Here is a 25,148-nt window from a genome sequence, read left to right on the forward strand (position 1 = left end):
GAAGCAGAGTGGTAGCAACTGGAGCCAGAGAGGCCAGAGAAGCAGTCCAGGGAGCTGAAGTCAGAGCAGCAGCCGTGCTGAGGCAGAGTGAAGCTGGAGCTGAAGCAGTCCGGAGCCGGGTGCGGTGAGCAGCTGGGGAGAGCGAGGGGGACCCCGGGCAGTGGGCCCAGCGCAGGGAGATACCTCAGCCAAGAGGCCTTGCAGGCCAGACTGGGAGGGGGATCATAACCCTGACAGGGCGGGGGTGACGCTGGAGAGAAGGGTCCTACCACCCAGAGCCTGAGAGTGTGTGGCCACCGCCAGAGCAAGTGTCCGACCCACAGCATCCCTGCAGCACAGCCAGGACCTGAGAAGGAGGCCTGGGATTTACAAGGAACAGACTGTGAACTGCCCTGACCTTTCAGAGACACTGTTTGTGATGTTCCCTGCCACAGAGCAGGGTGATGTGTTTTCCTGTAACCTTTCCCATTTTTCCTTATTCCTTTTTAAAATTAAGTGTTAATTAAATAACTTGTATTTGCTTTAAATTGTATGATGTGATCAGTGGGTCAGGGATGTGCGCAGTGCAGAGAGAGTACCCCGGAGTGGGGACACCCTAGCCCCTGTCCTAGGTGACCACAGCAGGGTTGGGGGTCGAGCCCCCTAGGAATCCTGGGCCCAGCCTTGTTGGGGTTACGAGAACTCTGCCAGACAGGAGAGTGGAAGGGGAGTCCTCAAGGGCAGGGAGGCCTCTGGGTAAAGGAAGTGGGAGCGAGGACTCAGATCCTTTCGCTAGCCCACTTCACCGGGGTAGTGCAGAAGCCAGGAAAGTTCCCCACAATAGCGGGACCATTCCCCCGCTTACACACAGGCCACAGAGCTACTTGCCTAGTTGTTCTGATTGAGCTGTACGTTGTTACCATGCCTGGCACTGTGCTTCCAGCTGCTCTATGCACTTCTTCTCAAAGTCATGGAAACCCACCCTTACAGTATAATTCCATGCAATACCGTGTGTGTGTGTGTGTGTGTGTGTGTAAAATAAAACATATTATTACATTTTAGTCTTTTCCGGACAATACTTTAAAACAACTCCATACCTTCTTTTTTTCATGTCAGCATAAAGTTGACTTCGTTCCTTATTAAACCCACGAGACTTGAGTGGTTGATATGAACCTGCTGCATACAGATTTGAAGGTGAAGTGAAAGGCTGAGAGCCTACGCTGTCTACGTTATTAATTGCCATTTGGTTATCTTCATTTTCTGCATAAATATATTGGTTGCTTTCCTTAAGTGAGGCAGATGATGAGCTCTTGGGTGTCAGGGATGAGTGGGTCTGATCTGTGCTCATTTCAGTGGTGACACTGTCTATGTTAACGTAGTTAACATCCAAATCTCCAACCTGGAACATGAGGTAGATATGTATTAATGCTAGTGAAAAGTAAATAACGATGAATCTCTAGAGAATACTGATCTTTCTTCAAACTACACTGCTCTGTACCACCGTTTTTTCCTTGATTACTTTTCTGTGGCACAGAAATTGGAGACAAACTAATATGACTAATAAGTTTTTCAGGCCTCCGGGTCATTCTTCCATAATTACAGGACTGACGGGTTGGAATCTCATAGTCTAATGCAGCAGTTTTCAATCTTTTTTCATTTGCGGGCCCCTAAAAATTTCAAATGGAGGTACAGACCCCTTTGGAAATCTTAGACATACAATGCAGACCCCTAGATGTCCATGGACCACAGGTTGAAAACCACTTGTCTAATGGATTTCCCACTCAGTTTCATCCAGTTTATAATATCCAATAACTCACAATTTACTTTACACCTTAACAGCAGCTTTTTTTGTTTCTTAAGCTGAAATTGTGCAGCCCAGTATCCCATAATATAGTCTAGTGGTCAGGTTTATTTGGGGAGAGTTAAAACACTCAGTCATTTCATATGGAAAAAGCAGCTTACAAGGCAGGCATGTGTCTTTCCCAATAACAGTTTCACAAAGCCTGTAAGCTTAGGGACAGACCCCGTACATGACCTGCCACAGTGCTTCTCCAGGACTTAGAAGGGGGAAGGAATCTTTATCCCAACTCCATCAAGCAACCAGGGTGTCGCTCCTGTAGCTTGTGCATATGGTATATCCCTACCCTCACATGTAGAAGGGAATGGCAGCTGGAGCTACATTTACTCAGGTTCAGTGCAAGGACCACGATTTGGACTTTGGTAAGTAATGGTGACTATATAACTCCTTTAGAAACCAAGGTAGATTTTCATGTATCACTTCTGCAAAGGACAGTAATATACAGTTAAGTGTCAGTCCTTGCTTAGTTAGAAGTGGAAGGCTCTTGAAAGGATAGATGTGTAGCCAACATCTGGCTGTAGCTCAGCACCTCTAGGAAGAGCAGATATAACCAAAAAGAACGAAAGCACTGAGAGTTTCAAAAGGGAAAAGCTCTATTGTTTTAGCCAACTGACTTATTCTCATCCAATTCTGGAGGTTGTCATAAGGTGGAGTCTTCGCTTAATAAACCATGAATGGAACTCCTAAGATTTTTATAAAAGTCTTGTTTCTATATTCAAAGATATTAATCTGTCAAAAACCTGGTATCATTTGCTGTACTAAGCAAATCATGTACAAGAAGGGTAAAATTCTCCTCTCAGATATTACACATCAGTTCTACATTTCAATACAATGTCTGGGCAGTACTGCCATATTGCAACTATGGGCATTCCACATACATTAGCAGAGAAGAATATCAAGTTTAAGTCCTGTTGTACAGATCCCGCAGTAGAATATGGCCCAAGCAAGATTCAACTTTCTGATATATTATTATGAGTTAAACAGTCAAAGGGTAGAAGCTCAGTCCTGTGACCCCCCCCACCCAAGAATATGCACATGCCACAGTGCATCTGTGATTGAATACGGAATTATCATGAGAATATGTGCAACTTGGATAAACACAGATACAAATGGCTGTTCACACACCTAATTAGCCATTTGCATGTGCTGTTATTTAATTTGCATACATAAAAAGTGGTAGTTTTATGACTTATGAGGAGAGGCTGAGGGAACTGGGATTGTTTAGTCTGCAGAAGAGAAGAATGAGGGGGGATTTGATAGCTGCTTTCAACTATCTGAAAGCGGGTTCCAAAGAGGGTGGATCTAGACTGTTCTCAGTGGTACCTGATGACAGAACAAGGAGTAATGGTCTCAAGTTGCAGTGGGGGAGGTTTAGGTTGGATATTAGGAAAAACTTTTTCACACAGAGAGTGATGAAGCACTGGAATGGGTTACCTAGGGAGGTGGTGGAATCTTCTTCCTTAGAGGTTTTTAAGGTCAGGCTTGACAAAGCCCTGGCTGGGATGATTTAGTTGGGAATTGATCCTGCTTTGAGCAGGGGGTTGGACTAGATGACCTCCTGAGGTCCATTCCAACCCTGATATTCTATGATTCTATACAGAATTGTGGCAATCAAAGGTGCATTATTGGACATTTTAGGTCATGACTGACCTTCAGTTGAGAACATTTGTCCTTAACTACATGTTTTGTGTCTGTCACAAAGAACAATATCAGCTTTTAATGCAATGGGTGAATGTTTCAGTGAGAGGAAAAAGAATATGAAGATGCACTTTCAATATCTCTGCCTTCTTCCAAGATTTTCACTTAATAGTATACAATAATGTCTTACATTTATATACTACCTTTCATCCTGAAGGATCCCAAACTATTTTACTCTCTCTATATATAAAATAGAACCTGAGTTATGAACACCTCAGGAATGGAGGTTGTTTGTAACTCTGAAATATTCGTAACTCTGAACAAAACGGTATGATTGTTCTTTCAAAAGTTTACAGATGAACATTGAGTTAATAGTGCTTTGAAAGTTTACTATGCAGAAGAAAAATGCTCCTTTACTTTTTTCTTTTTTAAGTAGTTTACGTTTAATACAGTATTGTATTGTATTTCTCTTTTTTGGGGGGTGGTAGGTCTCTGCTGCTGCCTGATTGCGTATTTTGTTTCCAAATGAGGTACATGGTTTACTGGTCAGTTCGTAACTCTGGTGTTTGTGACTGAGGTTCTACTGCACAAGGATCACTTCTACCACCACTGAAATGCAGCCAACTCTTGCTGGAAGTTGGCAGGTGTTTTACAATACATAGCATCTAGCCACAACAGTTTACGGTAGGACAAGAAGTGAGGAAGAACAGAACTTTGAATTGAGATTGTGGGGAAAATTTGGATAGGTAGGATGCAATTACCCAAAATGTAGTTTGGCCAGAATCTACTGGAGCTAGTCTCCTTTGTGATAAGTAATATCGCACAGTTAATAATCACAAGTGGCCAAGACCTCAGTTTTACATCACATCTGGCAGAAAGCACTTCTAACTTTATGGTGCCCTGTAACAATAATTGGACATTGGTTTGTCTGGTCATTTATTTTTTATTCCTGTTGAATTGATCATTGAGGGACTTGTTAATTAACAAACATGAGGAAACAAGACCCTGTTTTAGATAAGAGGGAATTTAGGTACAAATAATCAAAGAAGAAGAGCTGTTCAGCTCATAGAAAACAAAACAAAAAAAAGCTAAAGATTTCCATTTTCATAAAACTTATTTTGTTTATTAAAAGCATCTAATAAATGAGTTGAGAATGACAGTAGACAAGGGAACAAAGTTGCAGATATTACATAAACATTAGGGCTGTCAAGTGATTAAAAAAATTAATCGCGCTGTTAAACAATAATAGAATACTATTTATTTAAATATTTTTGGATGTTTTCCACATTTTCAAATATATTCATTTCAGTTTCAACACAGAATACGAGGTGAACACTGCTCGTTCTATATTTATTTTTATTATAAATATTTGCACTTTAAAAATTAAAAAAAGTATTTTTCAATTACCTTAATACAAGTACTGTAGTGCAATCTCTTTATCATGAAAGTTGAACTTACAAATGTAGAATTAGACACAAAAAAATAACTGCGTTCAAAAATAAAACAATATCAAACTTTGGGGCCTACAGGTCCACTCAGTCCTACTTCCTGTTCAGCCAATTGCTCAGACAAACAAGTTTGCTTACATGTGCAGGAGACAATGCTGCCCGCTTCTTGCTTACAATGTCACCTGAAAGTGAGAACAGGCGTTTGCATGGCACTGTTGTAGCCGATGTCACAAGATATTTACGTGCCATATGCGCTAAAGATTCATATGTTCCTTCATGCTTCAACCACCATTCCAGAGGACATGCATCCATGCTGATGACAGGTTCTGCTTGATAACGATCCAAAGCAGTGCAGACCAATGCTTGTTCATTTTCATCATCATGAGTCAGATGCCTCTCAGGTTTTGGAAGGCACTTCAGATTCTTAAACCTTGGGTTGAGTGCTGTAGCTAGTTTTAGAAATCTCACATTAGTAGCTTCTTTGCATTTTGTCAAATTTGCAGTGAAAGTGTTCTTAAAATGAACAATATGCTGAGTCATCATCCAAGACTGTTATAACTTGAAATATATGGCAGAATGCAGGTAACACACAGAGCAGGAGACTTACAATTCTCCCCCAAGGAGTTCAGTCACAAATTTGATTAACATTATATTTTAAAAAGTGTCATCAGCATGGCAGCATGTCTTCCGGAATGGTTGCCAAAGCATGAAGGGGCATACGAATGTTTAGCATACCTGGCATGTAAATATCTTGCAATGCCGGCTACAAAAGTGCCATATGAACGCCAGTTCTCACTTTCAGGTGACATTGTAAATAAGAAGAGGGCAGCATTATCTCCTGTAAATGTAAACAAACTTGTTTGTCTGAGCAATTGGCTGAACAAGAAGGAGGACTGAGTGGACTTGTAGACTCTAAAGTTTTACATTGTTTTGATTTCAGGGTGGATAAAAACCAAATTATTTAAAAATAAAGATTAACAAAATTGGATGTTTTTTATTTAAATCGGATTTTTTTTGAGGAAAAAACCTATCTAAAGATAGTTTTAATTAAGATACACTATAGCTCAAAGATATCTCATCATGGACTAGGGATTATAAATTCTAATTTTATAGTATGAGACAATATAATGTTTAATGAGTTTCAATGTAATGTTTAATGAGTTCCAATAGTTCATGGATTAGGGACCCAATTTTATGGGGCTCCAGGGGCTTCTGTAGAGATTATTTAGGTTAATCTTTCTATCTCCCCAATGGGACTCAGTGCTCAGTCTAGAAGATACCATCAGAGATGCTTAGTTTTGCAGTTCTCAAACTGTGGATTTGTGTCTCCAGAGATAACATGCTTGTTAACAGCAAAAATGTGTTTAAATAAATAATATATAGAGGTGAGAAATAACAGACCTCTACCCTATTGTCCCTCTGCAAATTTGTGTACACAGAGTCAATCCCTTACCTCTCTCTAAAAGTGCAAAGTTTCAAAAAGTTCAATGAATAGAAGATTGTTGGGGGCGGAATAGATCTGGACAAGGAGAAAAAGTCTGGAGATAAATGTGAGAAGGGAGGGACAGACAGTAGAAACAAAGGTAAAACTGTTTGAGCAGCATATTCCAGAAGTCTTGAGGTCTTTCTGAGTGTAGCCTTCATTGCTTTGAGATCTATCATACGATTCTCTCACTAGAAGGGAAAACCTATAATGGCCGCAGGCCATAAAAGACCCAGTTTGGGAATATTTTAATGAAGTTCCTCTACCTGTGGGTAAGACAGGCATGTGTGCAAAATGCAAACAGTGCAACAAAAAAATGCAAGGCCTGGTTTCCCGAATGAAACAACATCATGAGACGTGTTCCTTCTCAGGAGGAAGCTACGCTGAAGATGATGAAAGGAACATGTCTGAACACTCAGGATCTTCAGGTTGGTAAACTCTTTTATTTCATACTTCTTTCCTAAGGACTCCCTGTCTTCCTTCTGGACTATTCTTTAATTCTCATGTTTGAGCAAAAAATATAGTTGTTACTCTATGGTACTAAATCAAATCCACCGTTTGTTTTTTAGTGCAGTTATGTAACAAAACAAAATCTACATTTGTAAGTTGCACTTTCACGATAAAGAGACTGCGCTACAGTACTTGCATGAGGTGAACTGAAAAATACTATTTCTTTTTATTATTACAGTGCAAATATTTGTAAAAAAAATAATGTAAAGTGAGCACTGTACATTTTGAATTCTGTTGTAATTGAAATTGATATATTTGAAAATGCAGAAAAACATTCAAAATATTTAATAATTTTCAATTGGTATTCTATTGTTTAACAGTGCAACTAAACTGCGATTAATCACAATTAATTTTTTTAATCACGATTACTTTTTTGAGTTAATTGCCTGAATGAACTGTGATTAATCGACAGTCCTAATAAACATATGTAATATTTATAAACATAAATCACTGGAAGGCTCTACCGATTGAACCACATTTTACTAAAATTTAAATAATATATTTTACCGGGAGACAATGAACAGCAGTGTACTGAGAGCACAAAGATGCAAGACTATCTTACTTGATCCACAACCATGCAATTTGCATACACTTCATCACTTCCATTCAGCATGGCAGTAAGTGTGGCTGCAGCAAAGAAGGTAGGTGGATTTGGGGATTTCTTGAGGACGTCAAGTGTAGAATGTCGTTGCTCTGGAATGAAATATTATGGGAAAATACAGAATTTATTTTTTCATACCACTTCCTTTTCTCTTCTCTATTCTGCCATAAAAATAGCTAAGCCTAGTCACTAGGCATCAGATTTTAAAGAGACTTTTATTAGTTATGCCCAGAACATTTAAGACTACATTTCTGCATTCATTCAAAAATCTGCATTTGTATGCAGAAGCTCTTTGCCAAACTACCTGATTTCATGACATTTGTCAAATGGAAATTAGTGAGCAACAAATACAATTAAGTGACATTTTTTGGCCAAAAATTTTTTTTTTCCTCCAAAAAATGAAGATTCAGCTTGACCAAAACATTTGGTCATTAAGCCAAACTGTTTCAGTCAAAAAAATAAAAATTTCCCCACAAATGTTGAAACGTTTCATTTTGACACTTCCCAAATGAAACATTTTGATTTTTCAGGCACGATTCATGAAGGGACTTACATGCTATTGATAAAATCGAAGAGGAGGTGGAGCCTAGTGGATAGGGCATTCACCCGGAGCAGGGACAACTGGTTTCTATTCCCTGCTTCGATTAATATTTTATTATTTACACATATTGGAACAGCTTCAATAGGAGAAACAGAGAGACTCAGGCCAGAATAGCCAATAACCTGGTGGCTAGGGCATTCACTGGGGGGATCAAATCCCTTCTTCAGAGCAGGGACTCAAACCTGGGTCTCCCATTTCCAAGGTGAGTGCCATGGCCAATGGGCTATTATGTACAAGGAGGGCATCGCTACCCCCACCATCGCCTCTGTTTTGTGAACGGTTCCTAAGCCCCTTGGTGAATCTAGCCCTTCAGTTCAAAATTTCCTTTGCTTTTATTAAAAAACAGTAAGAATGCCCGAAATCCAAATAAAACATTTTGTTCAACCCAAAACAATTTTTTTTCAGAATTTTTGGCCAAAAATTCTGAAAATTGTCAGTTTTGGGTTGATCCAAAAGAATTTTTTTTTCAATTTCTCAAAATTGCAACAAGCCAAAAAATCAGTTACTTGCACAGCTCTAGCAATATATTAATGTTCAATAAACTGCAAATGAGAATAGTCATAGCTACCTAGCTAGCTATCCAAGCATGGCACTGTGGACCATCTTAAATTCTACAGATTTTCAGATTTTGCTCATAATAAAAATTATTACCACCATTGTACAGATGGAGAAACCAGAATATAGCAGCAGCCATGCTAGAGCCTGAAGAAAGGATTTCTTCCCTGATTCCACATAGACTCCAGTGTGCCGTCCAGCCAGATATACAGTGTACTACTTCCAGGATTTTCCTTATGTAGGATAGTAACTTCCTTTTTACATTTTTGCAGAAGGACATTTAAAGGCAGTTTATAAATATCATAATAATATGCTTTGCAATGAAATGACTGATAGCATTAATTACTGCATAGTTTCATTCATCTTTAAATACTCTATAGTGCCACACCTTTAGTGCTGTGGGTGCAATAGAAAGCCTTTCATTATTATTTTCATAACAATGAAATACAAATTGGAAAGACCTTGTACTCCACCCCAGTCTCCAAGACAAGATCCATATTTAGTCATTAGCATAATTCATTCATTGGTATAGGAATCTAGCTCTCTGGTAGATATTGTCCATGTCAACTTTAAACAAAAATGTGTATGTGGGACAGGGCCACCCAGAGGATTCAGGGAGCCTGAGGCAAAGCAATTTCGGGGGCCCCTTCCATAAAAAAAAGTTGCAATACTATAGAATGCTATATTCTTGTGGGGGCCCCTGCAGGACTCAGGGCCTGGAGCAAATTGCCCCACTTCCCCCGCACCTCTGGGCAGCCCTGATGTGGGAGGAGCATACTATGGAAGATGATAAATATGCAGAGCTTGGCAATTTCTATTTCTGATCCATGGTTCAGAAAAAAAAACTGGGAAAAGTTTATGTACCACAAAAACATATTTACTGGTTTGTTAAACTACCATCTTTCCCACATGATTTTAGAAACCAGTATCTGGACAAGCTGCTAGAAGCAGAAAACAATGATTTATGCTATTTTAAAACAAGGATTCCTGGCCCTTGGATAGGATTGATTTCTATTTTCAAACTGCATTAGGATTCTGTTCCTGATGTACAGTGACAGTATTTGAAAGGTGTACAAGGTGAGATAAGTTTTTGGGACTGGGATGGAATTTATGTAATTATGGTATATTATATAAGGTCTGAACTTCTCATGTAAAAAGACGTTACACATTTACATTCAAACAATGCCTTCATTTTCTCAGATATTCTCTATCATTCTACCATGCTACTTCCAATATGGTAGAAAAATAAAGAGATAAATAATGCCTATCAATTATTTATTTGGCGTAGGGAATCCAGTTGAGTCAAGCCTCAGCGTTCTTATCCATGATATTCAAGGCACGAAGACCTCCAGGAAGTTGAGTCATTTTGGAGTCCTCAACAATGTGTCATGGTTTGTGGCTGCCCACGTTGACATAGTGGACTGTCTCTGAAATGCCACCGAAATTCTGCTGCAGCACAAATTCTATGTCCAGTACAAAACCAGTTCAGAAGGCTTCCTTGCCTTTGCAGTAAATCAAACCCAGGTTGACACTGAGTGGGGTCCAAGAGAAAATAACTATCTGTCACTTTCTCTGCAGACCATAAAGCTTGCCATCCATCCTCTACTGTAAATCCCTCACCCAGTAAACTTATTCACAACAGGCACCATGAGGGCAGAAGACCATGTGGTGCATTAAACAAGTTTTTAATTAATGGTAGATGTGGCATATCAAGCAATTTAGTCACAAGCTTTGCTATGTTTTCCTCTCTGCAAACACTGGGTGGAGCAATATTGCAGAGAACCAGTAACCATGGTAGAGCAATACATTTAAGCCTGCCTGAAATAGTACACATGGTGGAATTTAGTTGTAAATTGATCATCTTTATGTGAGATGAGCGAGCCCATACTGGACTGCACTACTCTGCCACTGAATAACAGAGTGCCAAGGCTGAAGTGCGTAAAGTTTGGACATTGGCACCCCATGTCGTTCTGGCCGGTTTTCCGAGCTGGTTGTTGCGCGTTTTGACCTCCCTTTGTAAGACTGTCATACTATGCGAGAGTTCTATCCAACGTGACACCAAGATAGACTGGGTAGGAATCATGCTTTATTCGCTAACCATTGAGAACTATGTTCAGCTCTCTGCCCACTTGTGCATGATGCAAGTGGAAGACACTTGACACAGTTTTACTTCCACTTGGTAGCAAGGTGCCACCGATGACAATTGGCCATAGCCACCATATTTGTATTGAGAACATTCTCAAGTATATCAAAGGAGTGCGACTGAGTGCTGAGGCATATACAAACTTGTGAGACCCAATATATGGTAGGTCATTTGAACAATGCTTATCAATAAAATGCAGTTAAGAAGTGACCATTTCTCACCTATTGTAATAAATCAGGACTTGGCCTGACAGTAAGACACTGCCAGTGAAGGCTATGCATGTTTTTCTTTTGGAACTATAACAACTTATTGATTTCATGATTAATTAAAGGTTACTAAAATACTGTACCTATGACGCACATTTTTTACTTTAGTTTCTACCAAAATACCCACAGCTTTGGATGTTGCAGGATGCTGGTTCCATAACCCTGTTGTTTTATCCAAGAGAAAAACCTAGCTCAGCTATGGAAACATTTTCAGTGTGTTCTGCAGACACCTTGCTTTTCAAGCTGCTTATGAGGAGAGGGCTCATGCACAAATTCACCACTTAGCAGACCAATCTGCCTAATTAGGTAGTACTAAATATTAAGTCAAGTTGGTAAATGTAGCCTCATCTCAGCAGCTGATTGCTGAATTTTAAAGCTATCAGAGAGCAACAATGCACAAAGTGCCAGCCAGTTCAGTTTTAGGCAGGACGGGCAGTCATGGACTTGAAAGGTGACATTCCAAAAAAACATGTAAAACCAGGAGTTCCCTAGTGAAATCAATGGCAATACACTGATGTAAAACTGACTGAGACACACATCAGGCTCTTTAATTTTTAAAAAGTATAAACATTTTCAGTAAAGACAGGTTTGACCCAAGTTTGTCTGGCATCAAAAACTATACAGTAATTTCCTCTCAGTTCTATGGGCTACAACCTATTTCCTGCAAAGCACAGGAGGAGGAGGAAACCAATAAAGATTTACGGATATAGGCGGAAAAACAAAGAAAACAATATAATTGCCTCTGGAAGATGCTGTATGGCCCTCAAAGTGCACACAGACATGAGATAAGATGTGACGGCAATGACTGGAAATTACACTGGTCAAGGTCTGGGACGTGCTTTATTAAATCCAGGACCAGTGCCAAAATAGCAATGCTAGACCAAGGAACAATGCCCATTCCCCACAATCAACAGAAAAGGGATCCTGAATGGACCACAGGTGATGTACACAGTGCCTGGGAGGAGAGGGGAGCAGCAAATGGAGGAGCATGTGTGTGGCTGGAGCGGGGGGTTGCTCCACCCCAAACAGCCTCCTTCCCATTGGCTGGGGGTGGGGTAACAGGCTAGCCAATCAGCTCTCTCCCAGGCTTTTCAAAAGCCTCTTGCTCCTTCTACCTACCCAGTACTCCCGTCTCCTTAGCTGCAGTGTAGCTGCTGCCGTTTTTAGGATGCTACAGGTCTAATCATTTCCCTGTTTTGAGATCAAGAAGGTATTTTTCCTGTTGAACCAAATTGGCAAGAGGTCTGGTGGGTTTTTTCCCCCACCTTCCTCGCAGCATCATGGTCAGGATACAGCATTCAAGACTTTAAAAGGTTCACATTAGGAAGGACTGCTTAAGCTCATCTCTACTTGTAGGCAGTGTTCCAGTGCAGATAAGGCTAAAAGGGACCATTGTCAAGGGGTAAATGAGACCCAGCATTATGTCCTTTTACCTATGGGAGAAAAAGGAGATCTGAAGTCTTTGCAGACTGAAGTCCTCCCTTTGGATCCTTTACTACCCCTCCACTTGGAGGGATGGGACCTGGGGTGGACGTAGAGGGATGGAAAGGATTCAGAAGTAAACTAAGTCCTAGGCATAGGCCAAGAGGTATTCCCTGGGTTATTGGTTATATGGCAGGAGCCCTGTAACTCACCAGGATCCAATTAAATGCCTGGTATGTGAGAATGGGGGGTGGGGCACATAACACCACTCCCCATTGTTAAATCAAGTTGTGGTCTGCCCCTTAAAACCCATCCCACATGTCTGTCATTGGTTCACCTGCATGTCCTAATCAAATACAGGTTTCACATCACTGTGAAATCTCATCTCTCACAACCCATGAGGATTGAAACAAAAATCTTCTTGCCACCTGGAAGTTGAAAATTCTAATTTTTAAATAGTATATTATAAACTATTTGGTTTCTAGCCCGGGCAGGTTTGTGAGATTTCAGACCACAAAACCACATCCTTTATATTACCCTTTTGCTTTTCCTTCCTGCTTGAATCCCAAAATGATTTTCGTGACTGCCATCTTGAGAACTGTTGGAGCTATAAATCAGTTCTTTATGCCTGACTAAAACCTGGAATCCCTGTTTTAAAACTGTATAAATCATTGTTTTCTACAGCAGTTTGGCAGATATTTGGCAGTTAAAATCACATGGAAAATGTTGGTATTTGACAAACCAGTAAATAGCAAGTGAACTTTTCAAGTGCTGGTTCTGAACCATGGATCAGAAAATAAAAATAATGAGCCCTGCACAGCTTCTTACATACCTATTACTTTCCACAATATGCTCCCCCTTTAGTACATATACATTTCGATTGCACTTGGCATGGGCAACACTCAGACAGTACAGTGGATAGAGTTGATATACTGCTCTGAATAAGAGTCTAGGTATCAGGCCTTTTTGAATCAATGTGCAAATCAGAGCCAATTCCTATTGAGATGGTTTACTCATGTAAGCAACAGTCCCCACTGCTACAGTGCTACCATCATGTAACTGACCATGCTACAAGTTACCGTATGCATCCCAAACCGAAGACAAATCCATATGTTATATTTTTATTCATAGGGCACTTTTAATACCACATACAATACTGCATGATTTTACTACTATATAAGGGAGTAATAATCTGGTGCAGAAAACTCCAGCAAAGAGCTATTGCGAACACACATGGGCATATTAAAATATATAATTCGTTGGGATATTTTCAGCCACTAAATCTTTATTTATAGCATTTTATTAGTTAATAGGGATAATGTGTTTTGCTGGTGATGTTTCAGGTGGTTTATTTTTAAAGCTGCAGTCTCTGAATAGTCCAATGGGCTTTTAACTACATATTAAACTTCAGTGGATTATTTGGGCTTTCCAATATAATGCAATCCTGCAGCTCTTACAAAAGCAGACCCTCCCACTGATTTCATACGTGCATGAAAAGACTACTAAGTCAGTCTAACTTCATAACAGGAAAAGTATTTCAAGATTTTGCTGAACTCATGTGAGAGCACTAATAATTATACATTGACCGCACTAGTAACTTATTTCCTCTGGAAAGGCCAGGTCATTTTTTTTAAACTGTCAAAACCATAGCAAGCGTACATGTTATGCACCAAATTCCTGCAGCCCCACTGACTGCTTTCTGCCTGACATGCAATCAGTTACAATTCAAATACTGCACTTAATCCTGATGTCAGAGAAATCAATAGTAAAACTCTTATTGATTTCGATGGAAGTAACTTCTGGCCCATTATATTACAAAATCAGCTGCTAATACTAACATGTTGAAAGCCCTTACTTACGTTCCTGAAAAATTAGAAATGCCAACTAAAAAGGTGGCTTCCACAAAAATACCTCAGTAATACCCATCTACTCTATCACTGTTGCTATGATTGAAGACCCAAGATAAAACATTGTTTAAAAAAATGGGCCAAATTCGCAAAGCTGGTGCAAGGATGTGTAGAGTATGGTGAACCCTATGACAGATGAGGTCACAGCATTTGAGTCACCCCTTTAGATGGCATATGCCATCTGCCTGTGATTGGCACTGTGGGTTCTACAGAATGGAGCTTTCCTTGCCTACAGTACGAATTCCGAAGGTGGAAGACTTTAAGAAGAGTCACCCAACTGGTATCACTATGCATCATCCTAGACACACACACTCCAATGCTGCCTGCTTTCAGGCTATGCAATTCTGTTGTAGTCCTCTTGCCCTGTAAATAGCGTTATGGCTTTTTTATGCGGCCACAACCTGGTACCTCAGCACAGTTTCTGCCACCCCAGAGCTCCCCCCTCACCTTTAAGCCAACATACACTGGCGAAAACCCAACAGTTGGTGTTTAGGGTGATGGTGAATATGCCCTATGATTTATTTACTCAGAAAAATCTGACAGATTCAAAACCTAGAAGTCATTAAGGCCCTCACTTTTTAATGCAATTTTCAAGCAGGGCTGGCTGGGTTGCTCTAAGTGACAAATCTCAATACTATTACGCCATGTTCCATACCAAGACAATAGGCAAAGTTAGTATTAAAAAAGGATGCCTGTTTCTATTAACAGAGTTGTTGTAGCCATATCGTTAACAGGATACGCAGGTGAGGTAATATCTTGTCTCCCTCACCTACAGAAGTTGGTCCAGTAAAAGATATTAACTCACCCACCTTTTCTCTCTATTAACAGAGTATGTAGATCAACATCATTGACGTGGTAAATGAAGATTTACATGACAGTAAAGAATGTTATTGTTATTTAGATTCAAAAGCAAAAAAATGTTGCTGGATGAGAGAAATAATAATGCCCAAATGTTAAAAAAGTGTTAGTTGGAAACACAGTGCATCATCTAACTTTATTCTCTGTCATGTTACGTTGTCATCCTACCTGAGAATCTCACATTTCAGGGATGCTAACAAAAATATGTTCATTTTTAACAACAGAGCTACTAAATAATACTAATTTCAAATGTGTTTTGTGTTGGCACAAGAAAACCTATAGCCTTGAATGACCTACTTTACAGAATGGCGAGTACATAACGACACTGAAGATTTTTTTTCCACTCAAGTCAAAGCTTATGTCAAGAAGTTTTAAAAAAGCATGCGTAGTGAGAGAGAACTGAAATACATCAATGTGCCCAGACTGGGAGCCAGGAAAAAAAATGACTAATTCCTTTCTCTGGATACAATAAATAGCTTTCAGACAGCTCACCAGAATTACCTCCAGCAATCTGAATATGGATTAATGTATAACTTGAAGTATTACAGCTATGGAACAAGGAAGGAAAAACTCAGACAATTAAGCACATTGGCCAACCTTTTCAAACCTGAGTGCTTAAGCATTTCAATCCAGATTTGGACCCAGATTTCCAACAGTACTCAGCTCCCCAAATGGAGTGATATATTTTAAAGGAGCTCAGCTCCCACACTGGCACCCAAATGAAGTGGTCAGCTCTTGAAAATCTGGCCCTCACACCCCAGTTCAGCAAGGTGCTTAAGCTTCTGTCTAATTTTAAGCATATGAGGAGTCTAATGGGCCAGACTGACTTCAATGCAACTATTCGCCTGCTTAAAGTTAGACATGTGCTTAAGGAGCTTGCAAAGTAGGGGCCTCAGTGACTAACTTTAGGCACCCATGTATGAAAATCTTGATCATAATTTTCAACATGCTTATTTCATGAGAGACATGTAGTTCAGCAGGGTTGAGCTTGGAAAATAAGCAGAACCAAATTTACATAACTTGTTCAGGGCAGTTTCCTATTACTAAAACGAGTTAGCTGTAGAGTAGCTGTAGCACACTTGAGAGGCCCCACCGGTTCCTACTACTGATGTCTCACCATGCCTGCTATGTGCCTATGATTTATGCTTTGCTGGTTGTGGTAGCAGCAATTAGTAATTCTCTTTAACTCATATTAGCCAGAAGAAAAATTGCTGAAAGTGTATCTGATCACACTAAGCTGTCTGTAGGAAAGCATGGGTTTGGGTTGTTTTTTTTTTTGATATTTTGTATCCCTTATAAATCACCACAAAGCCAGATGGAAAGTATCTTAAAGTTACAGAATGACGTCTCTGCAATTTCCAGAAAAATGTCCACAGCTTTAATTCCAACCATTTGTGTTTCTGTTTACTTTGTTATTCAATCTGAGAGGAATTAACACATTGTGCAAGAGGGGAAGCGCAAGGTTCTTTGTACCACTTAAACTCCATAAACACATAAGGATTGAGGTGAGGCACTATTGGGATTGCAGGTGGGCAGGGATGTCCGCACACCACCTATGCACCAAGGAAAAGGTCTCTGTACTGGGACCACTTGGTTTGGCCTAGGAGGACACAATGGAGGCTGACCAGAGGTGAATAGGGAGGAGACACAAACCAGTAGCCTCCTGTAGAAGTGTCCTGTCCTGGCTTGGATTTCCCTTCCCCAACCTCCCAGAGTACTTGGCATTTATGCAGGTAGAATACATTTCACACTATAAAGTAGTGTATTCTTGCTATAGCAACCGCCACACATATGACCTAGTCTGCATTTGATAGACAGATGTACTGGTATACTATTAACATTAATGAGATAAAAACCACCTATGGAGGAGAGAAGATAATTATAACGTATATAACATCACAGGTGTACCCAGTGCTGTGCAGCAGGTAAAATGTGATGCATAAATACAGCAACAGAGTCCCAAACATTTTACTGTCTGAAGGCAAAAGTTGATAAAATACAGAATAATTATAAAACCATGACAGAGTGTGGGCTTACAGCTTGACACTTCATAGATAAAGTGAGTCTTCATGAGCTATTGAACAGAGACTATACCCCCATGATACTTCAAAAACTCATTTCACCTTCTTGACAGAATTCATACATACCCACACATGACAAAAAACCTACATTCTTGGAAAGGAATAAATGTAGCAAACTAAAAAGGATTCTCCCCCCTCCCTTCCCCCACTCATTTAAATGTTCATTTTATAAACATTTTTGAGCTCTAAACAAACTTGGGGCCAGATTCTCAGCTGCTGTACATCAGCCTAGTTCCACTGATTTTAATTAAGCTAAACCGATTCACAGCAGCTGAGGTTGTGGACCTTATTTTTCTTGTTTATTTTTTCTTTCCTAAAAAATCTGAAAATCAACTTCATGAAAGGAAAGGGTAAAGATTACATGTTTCCCTTTGGTGTAATCATTTTACTGCTTCTCATAGAATGAAGTAAAAGTTACCTATCCCCAGCAAGATTTTCAATGATCACCTTCTGTGTCATAAAGCTACTACCTTCCAACTGCAATTTCTTTTTAGGAAATTATGCTCTCTACAACACCACCTTGCTACAATGATATTCATAACACTTACCTCTCAAAGCCTTCTCTGCAAAGAGGAAATCTAATTAAACAAGAATTCATGTAAGTCAAAGTAAAGATGACCTGTCATCTATTATTTTATGGACAGAAAAGGATTTTCCTCCATCTTCTGATTTTTGCCTATAACTAAATATTTCCCTACTAGCTGTTAACCACTGCTACACAGTTAAGTTACAAATCACCCCTAAAATCAAAACAGGACTTTATGCAGGTCTTATATGTACAGAGAATCTGCTTATAACAGTTGTTGCAGTACTGTTTTGTAAGTCCTTAGTATGTCAGAACAGCTCAGAGTCAAAGAACTCTTGTAACCCGAAGAAAAATTCACTGTGCATATAAAGAAATATAAACAAGACGGAAAATCACAATGTGTAATTTGGATAAAACTCTTTTCTCTTACTAAACAAACTGAGTGTCTCTGATTTCAAAAAGACAAGTTACACTGAGGGTGAAAAAAAGCTAGAAAATCTGTTTATTCCAGAAGGCTTTTTACATCTACTTGCACATGATCAGCAAGAAGACAATGAAAAGGAGGTAGAACTATTAAGGAACAGGGGTTTAAAAAGAAGATAGCTTTTTCTACCTTGCTTGGTTCCCCTTCTTCGAATCCTCATTTTAGGTAAGGAAGGCCAAGAATAATTAAAAGGTGAATCAGAATCTGAGTCCATTCTTTTTACAAAATAAACAGATCAGACAGCAGATACTCAAAGCTGCACTTAGTTGTATTCAAAAGCAAGTCAAGTCTAAGAGGGATGTAAAATAAAGGAATGGACAAGGCAGGATCAAATTGCCTTCTAAACGCAGAGGAGGGAGAAGCTGTAAATGTTTGCTCTCTTCAGGCGTCCAAGCACGTAGACAGATCAGGCTGTAAATATGAAGGCAGACCCAAGGAGGTTAAAATATGAGAACTCAGAGTAGTGCTGCCACAACATGGTCCACAGCTATTTGAAAGGTCATTGTGTGCCAATGAATCATTAACCCACCTTTTCATTTTGATGTAAATGAAAACAATAGGAGTTAAGTTTGGAACGAGAAAATGTGTCTCAAAAGTAAACAACCCTACTACAATACATTTTTTAAAAAAATGCTAAACCTTGTTTCTGTGCTATAATTTTTAATAAAAGGATTGCATGTAAAGCTATGCTAAAAGTTGGAGCTTTAGAAGCAGAAGATTAAGAAATCTAAAGTAGGCTAATAACATTAAGTAATCAATTTGCTAGACTATATATTTCTCCAGAGCAATAGGTTCCCCATCAGTCTCAGCAGACATTCGGATCTTGCAGATGAAAAAAAACACCAAAACCCCACTCAATAGGCTGCAGCTCCCATCTTTTCAAATCTACATGAGCTAGAAGCCTAAATGTTATAAAGGAAGATTATACAGGCATTAGGGGAGCCCTCTTTCCAATAATATTTAGTCTGAATAGCATTTTCTCCTTCGTACTGTCACCAAGTTAGACAATGAATCATAAGGATTTTGTAAGGCTGGCACCTTTACAGCACTGGTCTAACCTCATAGCAATGCACAATAGAGCTAGTGACTAATTTACAACAAATCCTCCATTCTTATACAGTCTCCCTGAACAACTCGTAGGCAATTAGTATTCAGCAGGAACTCATTATCCCCTCCTCCTCCAACATCTTTACACTACACAAACTACATTTTATAAACAGGCTCAAATGTGGCTGTACAAGAGCCAACACAAAAATGACATGTCCACTGTTTGCAAGCTGAACTCCATTAAACATTTCTTTTAGTTACCCCACAATGTATGTGTTCTTGTATTCCACATAAAGGAGAAGAGTGAATATGTGATGCAGTTTAAATGTCAGGTTTGGAAGATGATGACATTTGAGCTTGTTAACATTCCTCACTTCACTTCAATTATTTTTTGGACTGCTGAGGTCTGCAGGACTACTTCTGTATTATGTTTCAAGTGATTCCCCAATCCACATTTTTGTAGTAGATAATGATACATTTGTTGGAAGAAAATAATTCAATTGAAATGCAATTCACAAGTGCGATTATACAAACATCTATCAAATTTTCATGGATGAAAATAGCAGCAGTATACAAGTACTAAATAAAGTGCTTGATTTATGCAAAATGTAATTTAATGGGTCATCGTTCTTTCTTTGCCTTAACTAAATCTCTGCTTACTTTTATTAGGCCAGAGAAGAACACTTTCCTCAAAGGCTGCAAGTGTTGGATTTTTACTTCAATATTAAATACCACCACACACATTTTGTTTGAGTCATATGTACTATTAATGACTCCAGTGAATTAGAACAGGCCGTGGATGACCTCAAAAGGGTTAACTCTGATTTAAATGGATGGTATAGGCATCAGTTTTGGAATACCTAGACCTCCTGGAATGTCAGGTTCATATTGCATTGATAAATCCCATAGATATACAGGAACATGGGAACTGTCATACCATTTCACACCAGGGATCCATCTAGGGTACTATCCTGTCTCCAACAGTGGCCACTACCAGTTCCTTCAGAAATAGGGACAAGAAACCACAAAACGGACATTTATGTGCTCATTAGTCCACAGAAGAAATTTGTTTTCCTAACCACAGGCAGTTAGTGGTTGGCTTTTGCTCAGAAGCAAGACGATTCACTCCTTATATATAATTATCCAGTCTTGTGTAACTGTGGATGTTCTCATTACCCATACAAATATCTAATCCTAATTTGAATCCTAATTCTTGACCTCAGTGATAGCCAGTGGCAGTGAGTTTCATGGTGAAATGCAGATTAATGGGCACCAGGGGAAGTATTTCCTTTCATCGGTTTTAAATTTGTTTCCTTTCAATTTCACCAAAAGTGTTCTTCTATGGCCTAATAAAAGTAAGCAGAGATTTCTATGATAAAGGGCAAATAATGAGAGGACTTGATTTCCCTTCTTTATGCCATTCATTACTTTGCATACTTCTATAATGTCTCATTATTTATCTTCTCTCTAAATTAAACAGTCTTCACATTTTTAGTCTATACTATTATAAAAGGCCATGAATGTATTTGTTTTCATCAGCCTCCTCTGAACTCCTTCTACTCTGCTAGGTTTCTTCTGAGAATGGGTGACTGGCACCCAGAGGTGAAAGTAAGCCAGTACGGTCTGGTACAGCATACCGGCAAGAGCCAGTACGCCATACCAGACTGGCTTCCCCAGGCGGTGATTTAAAGGGTCGGGGGCTCCCGGTAGCAGCTGGAGTCCCAGGCCCTTTAAATTGCTGCCAGAGCCCTGCTGACGGAGCCCCCAGATAACGACGGCGGGACTCTGGTGGTGGTTTAAAGGGCTAGGGGCTCCCAGCCACCACAACCGCAGTGGAGCCGCTGGCCCTTTAAATCTCTGCCAGAGCCCCGAACCCCAGGGTAGCGGCAGCAGCCGGGAGCCCCTGAGGCTCAGTCGGAGATTTAAAGGGCCGGGGTCTCTGCTGCAGTTGCGGCAGCCAGGAGCCCCTGGCCTTTTAAATCGCTGCCGGGGGAAGCCAGACACCGCCGCTACCACAGGGGCTCTGGCAGCAGGGCCCAGGACTCTGCTGCAGTAGCGGCAGCTGGAGCCCCAGGCCCTTTAAATGGCCCCCGAGCCCCAGGGCTCCCAGCCTCCTCCGCAGCTGGTAGCTCCGGGGGTGATTTAAAGGGCCTGAGCTCCCAGCTGCCACTATTGCATCGAGATATAAAGGGCCCGGGGCTCTAAAGGCCCTGCCTCTTCTGGTTGAGACCACGCCCCTTCCGGTTGAGGCCCCCGCCCCCCTGCTCTGGACTCCAGCATACCAGTAAGTCCTTTAAGTTACTTTCACCCCTGCTTGCACCAAACACAACTGTCAAAGTGAAGGCATACAACAGATATATTTAACGGCATTAAATTACTACATGTTTCATGCTCAGATTTTGTTTATTTTTCTGCACATTGAGTAGATGTTTCCACCAAGCTGTTCACAGTGAAACCCAGATCTTTGTCCTAAATCATTAGAGTTAATTTAGAACACGGGAATGTGTATGTGCAGTTCAAATCATGCCTTTCAACGTGCTTTAATTACCTTGCATTTGCCAGCATTGATTTTCCTCTGCCATCCCAATGCCCATTCACCTAGTTTTGTTGGGTCTCTTTGAAGTTCCTCACAGTCTTCTCTAGTCTTGACTAAAATGAATACTTGTGTGTCATCTATAAATTTTGCTTCCTTATTGTTCACCTCCTTCTCAAGATCATTTATAAATATATGACAAGTACTAATTTCTTAAAGTTTCAAATTCTTACAACCTGTGCTTGCCAAGACACATCAACATGATACAAATGTTCTTTGCAGACATTACAGTCTATTGTCTATTGTTTGAATAGTCTCTAAACTTGCAGTAATAGGGGAAGGAAGTTCAGGAATGTAACCAGTTTTCTTAGCTTACACATGGTGTATTGAAGTCACCAATGGCATTTTCAGAAGCAGCTGTTTTATCTACAATGCAAATTCTCAAACTTCAGGGGACACCCTGATCAGGGAAGAGTAGAAAAGGAGGAGGATTCTCTCTCCTCTGGTTTACCATGAGAAGACTTTTAAATGGACTGCATGTCTGAAACCCATCTCCCTGACTGACAGCACAGCCAAGAAGAGAGAGACATCTATTACGTCAAAAATCACTTCCCCACAAATGGTAAACATGGCATGGAAGATGGAGCAGCCACTTCAACAGGGAATGACCCAACCAGCACTGCTGAAGATGGGGCCCACCTCATAATCTCTGCTTATGCATGGCAGGAGCTTCCCAAGCCACAGCTCTTTGCCCCACACTCTCCTCACAAAGATTGGTATATTGTTTCATTCTGAAAAAACAGAGACAGCTGCAATTCTTCCCATCTTCACCTTGTCCAGGAGGCAGTAGAGCCTGCAGTTACCCACATCTATACTGCAGCCTCAGAGGGAAATTAGAGGTGAGAGGGTTGGATATGGCATAGGGAGTTATGGTGCACAAGTGATGAGGTGCTCATCTACATATGCTCTTCAGAGAGCTCTGCAATCTCTAGGTGTGCATGGCTTTCCCCAACCTGACTATTTGGTTTCGCACACTAGGCCAAATGCTCTTGATTAGCGACCATGCCTGGATAACGCCCGCAAATGATAACTTACCTGCAGTTATTTACATTATGTTTTAACAATAATTTCAAAATTCCACAAGTGTTATTTGACAAAATGCCATCAGCCAGAGCCACCCACTAAAGCTACCTCTAATCTACTGCTACTCCCAGCTACTTAGAACAAAGGCATTTATTATTCTGTATGCTGCAAGATAGGAGAATTACCACAGTAGAACTACCAGTCTTCCTCACAATTATTCATCATATTTTTACCACTTGCTCTGCTCCTGGCAATACCTGTGTTCTTCTGATGGACATTTACATTAAAGCAGATTTTGTTTTTACAGACCTTGTCATAGGTCTCACCCCCACTTAGAGCTGTTGGGTTCCAAAATGGGGACCTGCCTTGGCTCCCCTAAACTAAAATCCTAGTTTAGATCTGGTAAAAGCTGCCACCACCCAATAAGGTACGTGTATTGGGACACAGTCCTTCCCCAAAATCCTTGGGGATCCCAAGAGCCCCAAATCCATGGAGTTCTTACACCCAGGAGAAATAAACCATTCCCCCCTGCTTCCTCCCCACTCCCTCTTCCTAGGAGAGATACTGGGATCCAACTACAGAGGGATGCCTCCCTCCTCCTCCCCTTTCCCTGAGAATCCACCCAAGAAAAGATTAACCAAGTTCTTAACAGAAAAGATTTATTAAAGAATAAAAAGAAAGTAACTTGTCTCTGTAATCCAAGATGGAACAATACACAGGGTCTAAATTTATTAATCTCTGGAGAGAATCCCCCCCTCCTTTCTTTCTCAGTAAAAGCAAAGTAACAGCAAACAGGAATAAAGAATTTCCTTCAGCAAACACACAATTGCAAATGTAGAAATCAAATTATAAGACTAATCCGCCTTTCTAATTAATACTCACTATTGAATAGTAGGAACTACTCCAGGAGAACTTGGAGACATGTCTGGCCTCTCTTAGATCCAAAAAGAGAACGAACACTTACACAAAGAACACAGACAAAGGCTTCCCTCCACAGAGATTTGAAATTATCTTGTCTCTGATTGGTCCTCTGGTCAGGTGGTCATCAGGTACTGCATGTTAACCCTTTACAGGTAAAAGAGACCTTAACCCTTAACTATCTGTTTATGACAGACCTACTAGAGAAACACCACAAAACCTGGAGTTTAAAAAAAAAAAGTACTCATGGTTTCAGCCTATAGATTTATAATTGAGTCCATCATCTGAGTAAATTGGTGTGAATGTGGTCCCTTCTTCACACTGCTTTCCACACTTTTTCTCCTTATCACTGAGAACAGGTCCATTTAATATGCTGGGGAACAAAGAGGTCAATAAAATATATACTTGCATTGGTAGAAGATTATCTACTAAAAGTATGAATTTGATACATAATCCAAAAGATCAGAGAGGTGGATTTACTACAGCAACAGAAGATCTCCTTCCATTACTGTAGTAAGTGTCCACACTAGAGTGCCGCAGCTGTGCCACTGTAGCATTTCTAGTGTAGACATAACCTAAGAGAAATTAAAGACAGTGCAGTGAGAAGAAAAGCAATAAGGAACCTCATGAGTATGCTATGGACTGTCTGATACAAACACACATACCCTCTTTTCAAAAACCAACATTTGTAAAAAGAGCTGCAGTCAGTAGTCTTGTTTCTCTCACAAAATTTAAGAGCAGTTTAACCTTAGCAAGGACTGAAATTAAGAACAATAGCTTTTCATAAGTGTATGGCAGTGCTCCAAAATGGTAGATGACTATCTATGTGATTAGGATGAAGAAAAGCAGTGCTGCAGTCAACTGACCACCATATACAATGAGGGGCAGATCCTCAGCTGCTGTGACTTGTCATAGCTCCAAAGAAATCATGATAAATCACACCAGCTCAGGATCTGCCCCTCAATTTACTGCAACAGTGTTATGAGCTCACAGCTCTTCTTGGCTCCAGAGCCTTTAGTTTGTAAGACAACTGTGACAGGAGCCTAGGGCTGACTCTGGTCTTTACTTTCTGGCTCCGTTCACCTCACATTGGTCAAGGCAACAACACATTAATACCTCTCAGGTGACAGGGGTCAGGATCCACTGACTCCTGTGGCTACTGTTAAAACAAATCCAACAAAATATATACACTGATATAATTTGCCTA

At 40.2% G+C, this 25,148-nt stretch overlaps 1 protein-coding gene across 3 annotated transcripts in view; it reads right to left on the reverse strand.

The window, feature by feature from the left end:
• Positions 1–25,148, reverse strand: part of ARHGEF28 (Rho guanine nucleotide exchange factor 28) — a 188,905-nt gene that overhangs the window by 73,911 nt on the left and 89,846 nt on the right. For 2 of the 3 annotated variants that reach the window (XM_045021308.1, XM_045021309.1), the window contains exons 10-11: positions 7,479–7,609; positions 1,077–1,378 (exon numbers count right to left, since the gene is read on the reverse strand). In XM_045021308.1, the coding sequence (XP_044877243.1) occupies positions 1,077–1,378; positions 7,479–7,609 (433 nt within the window). Of the gene's footprint in view, positions 1–1,076; positions 1,379–7,478; positions 7,610–18,489; positions 18,740–25,148 lie in introns of those variants that run through there. The other variant, XM_045021310.1, reaches the window with a different exon arrangement.

This window comes from Mauremys mutica, chromosome 6 (genome assembly GCF_020497125.1).
Source record: "Mauremys mutica isolate MM-2020 ecotype Southern chromosome 6, ASM2049712v1, whole genome shotgun sequence".
Lineage (NCBI taxonomy): Eukaryota > Metazoa > Chordata > Testudines > Geoemydidae > Mauremys > Mauremys mutica.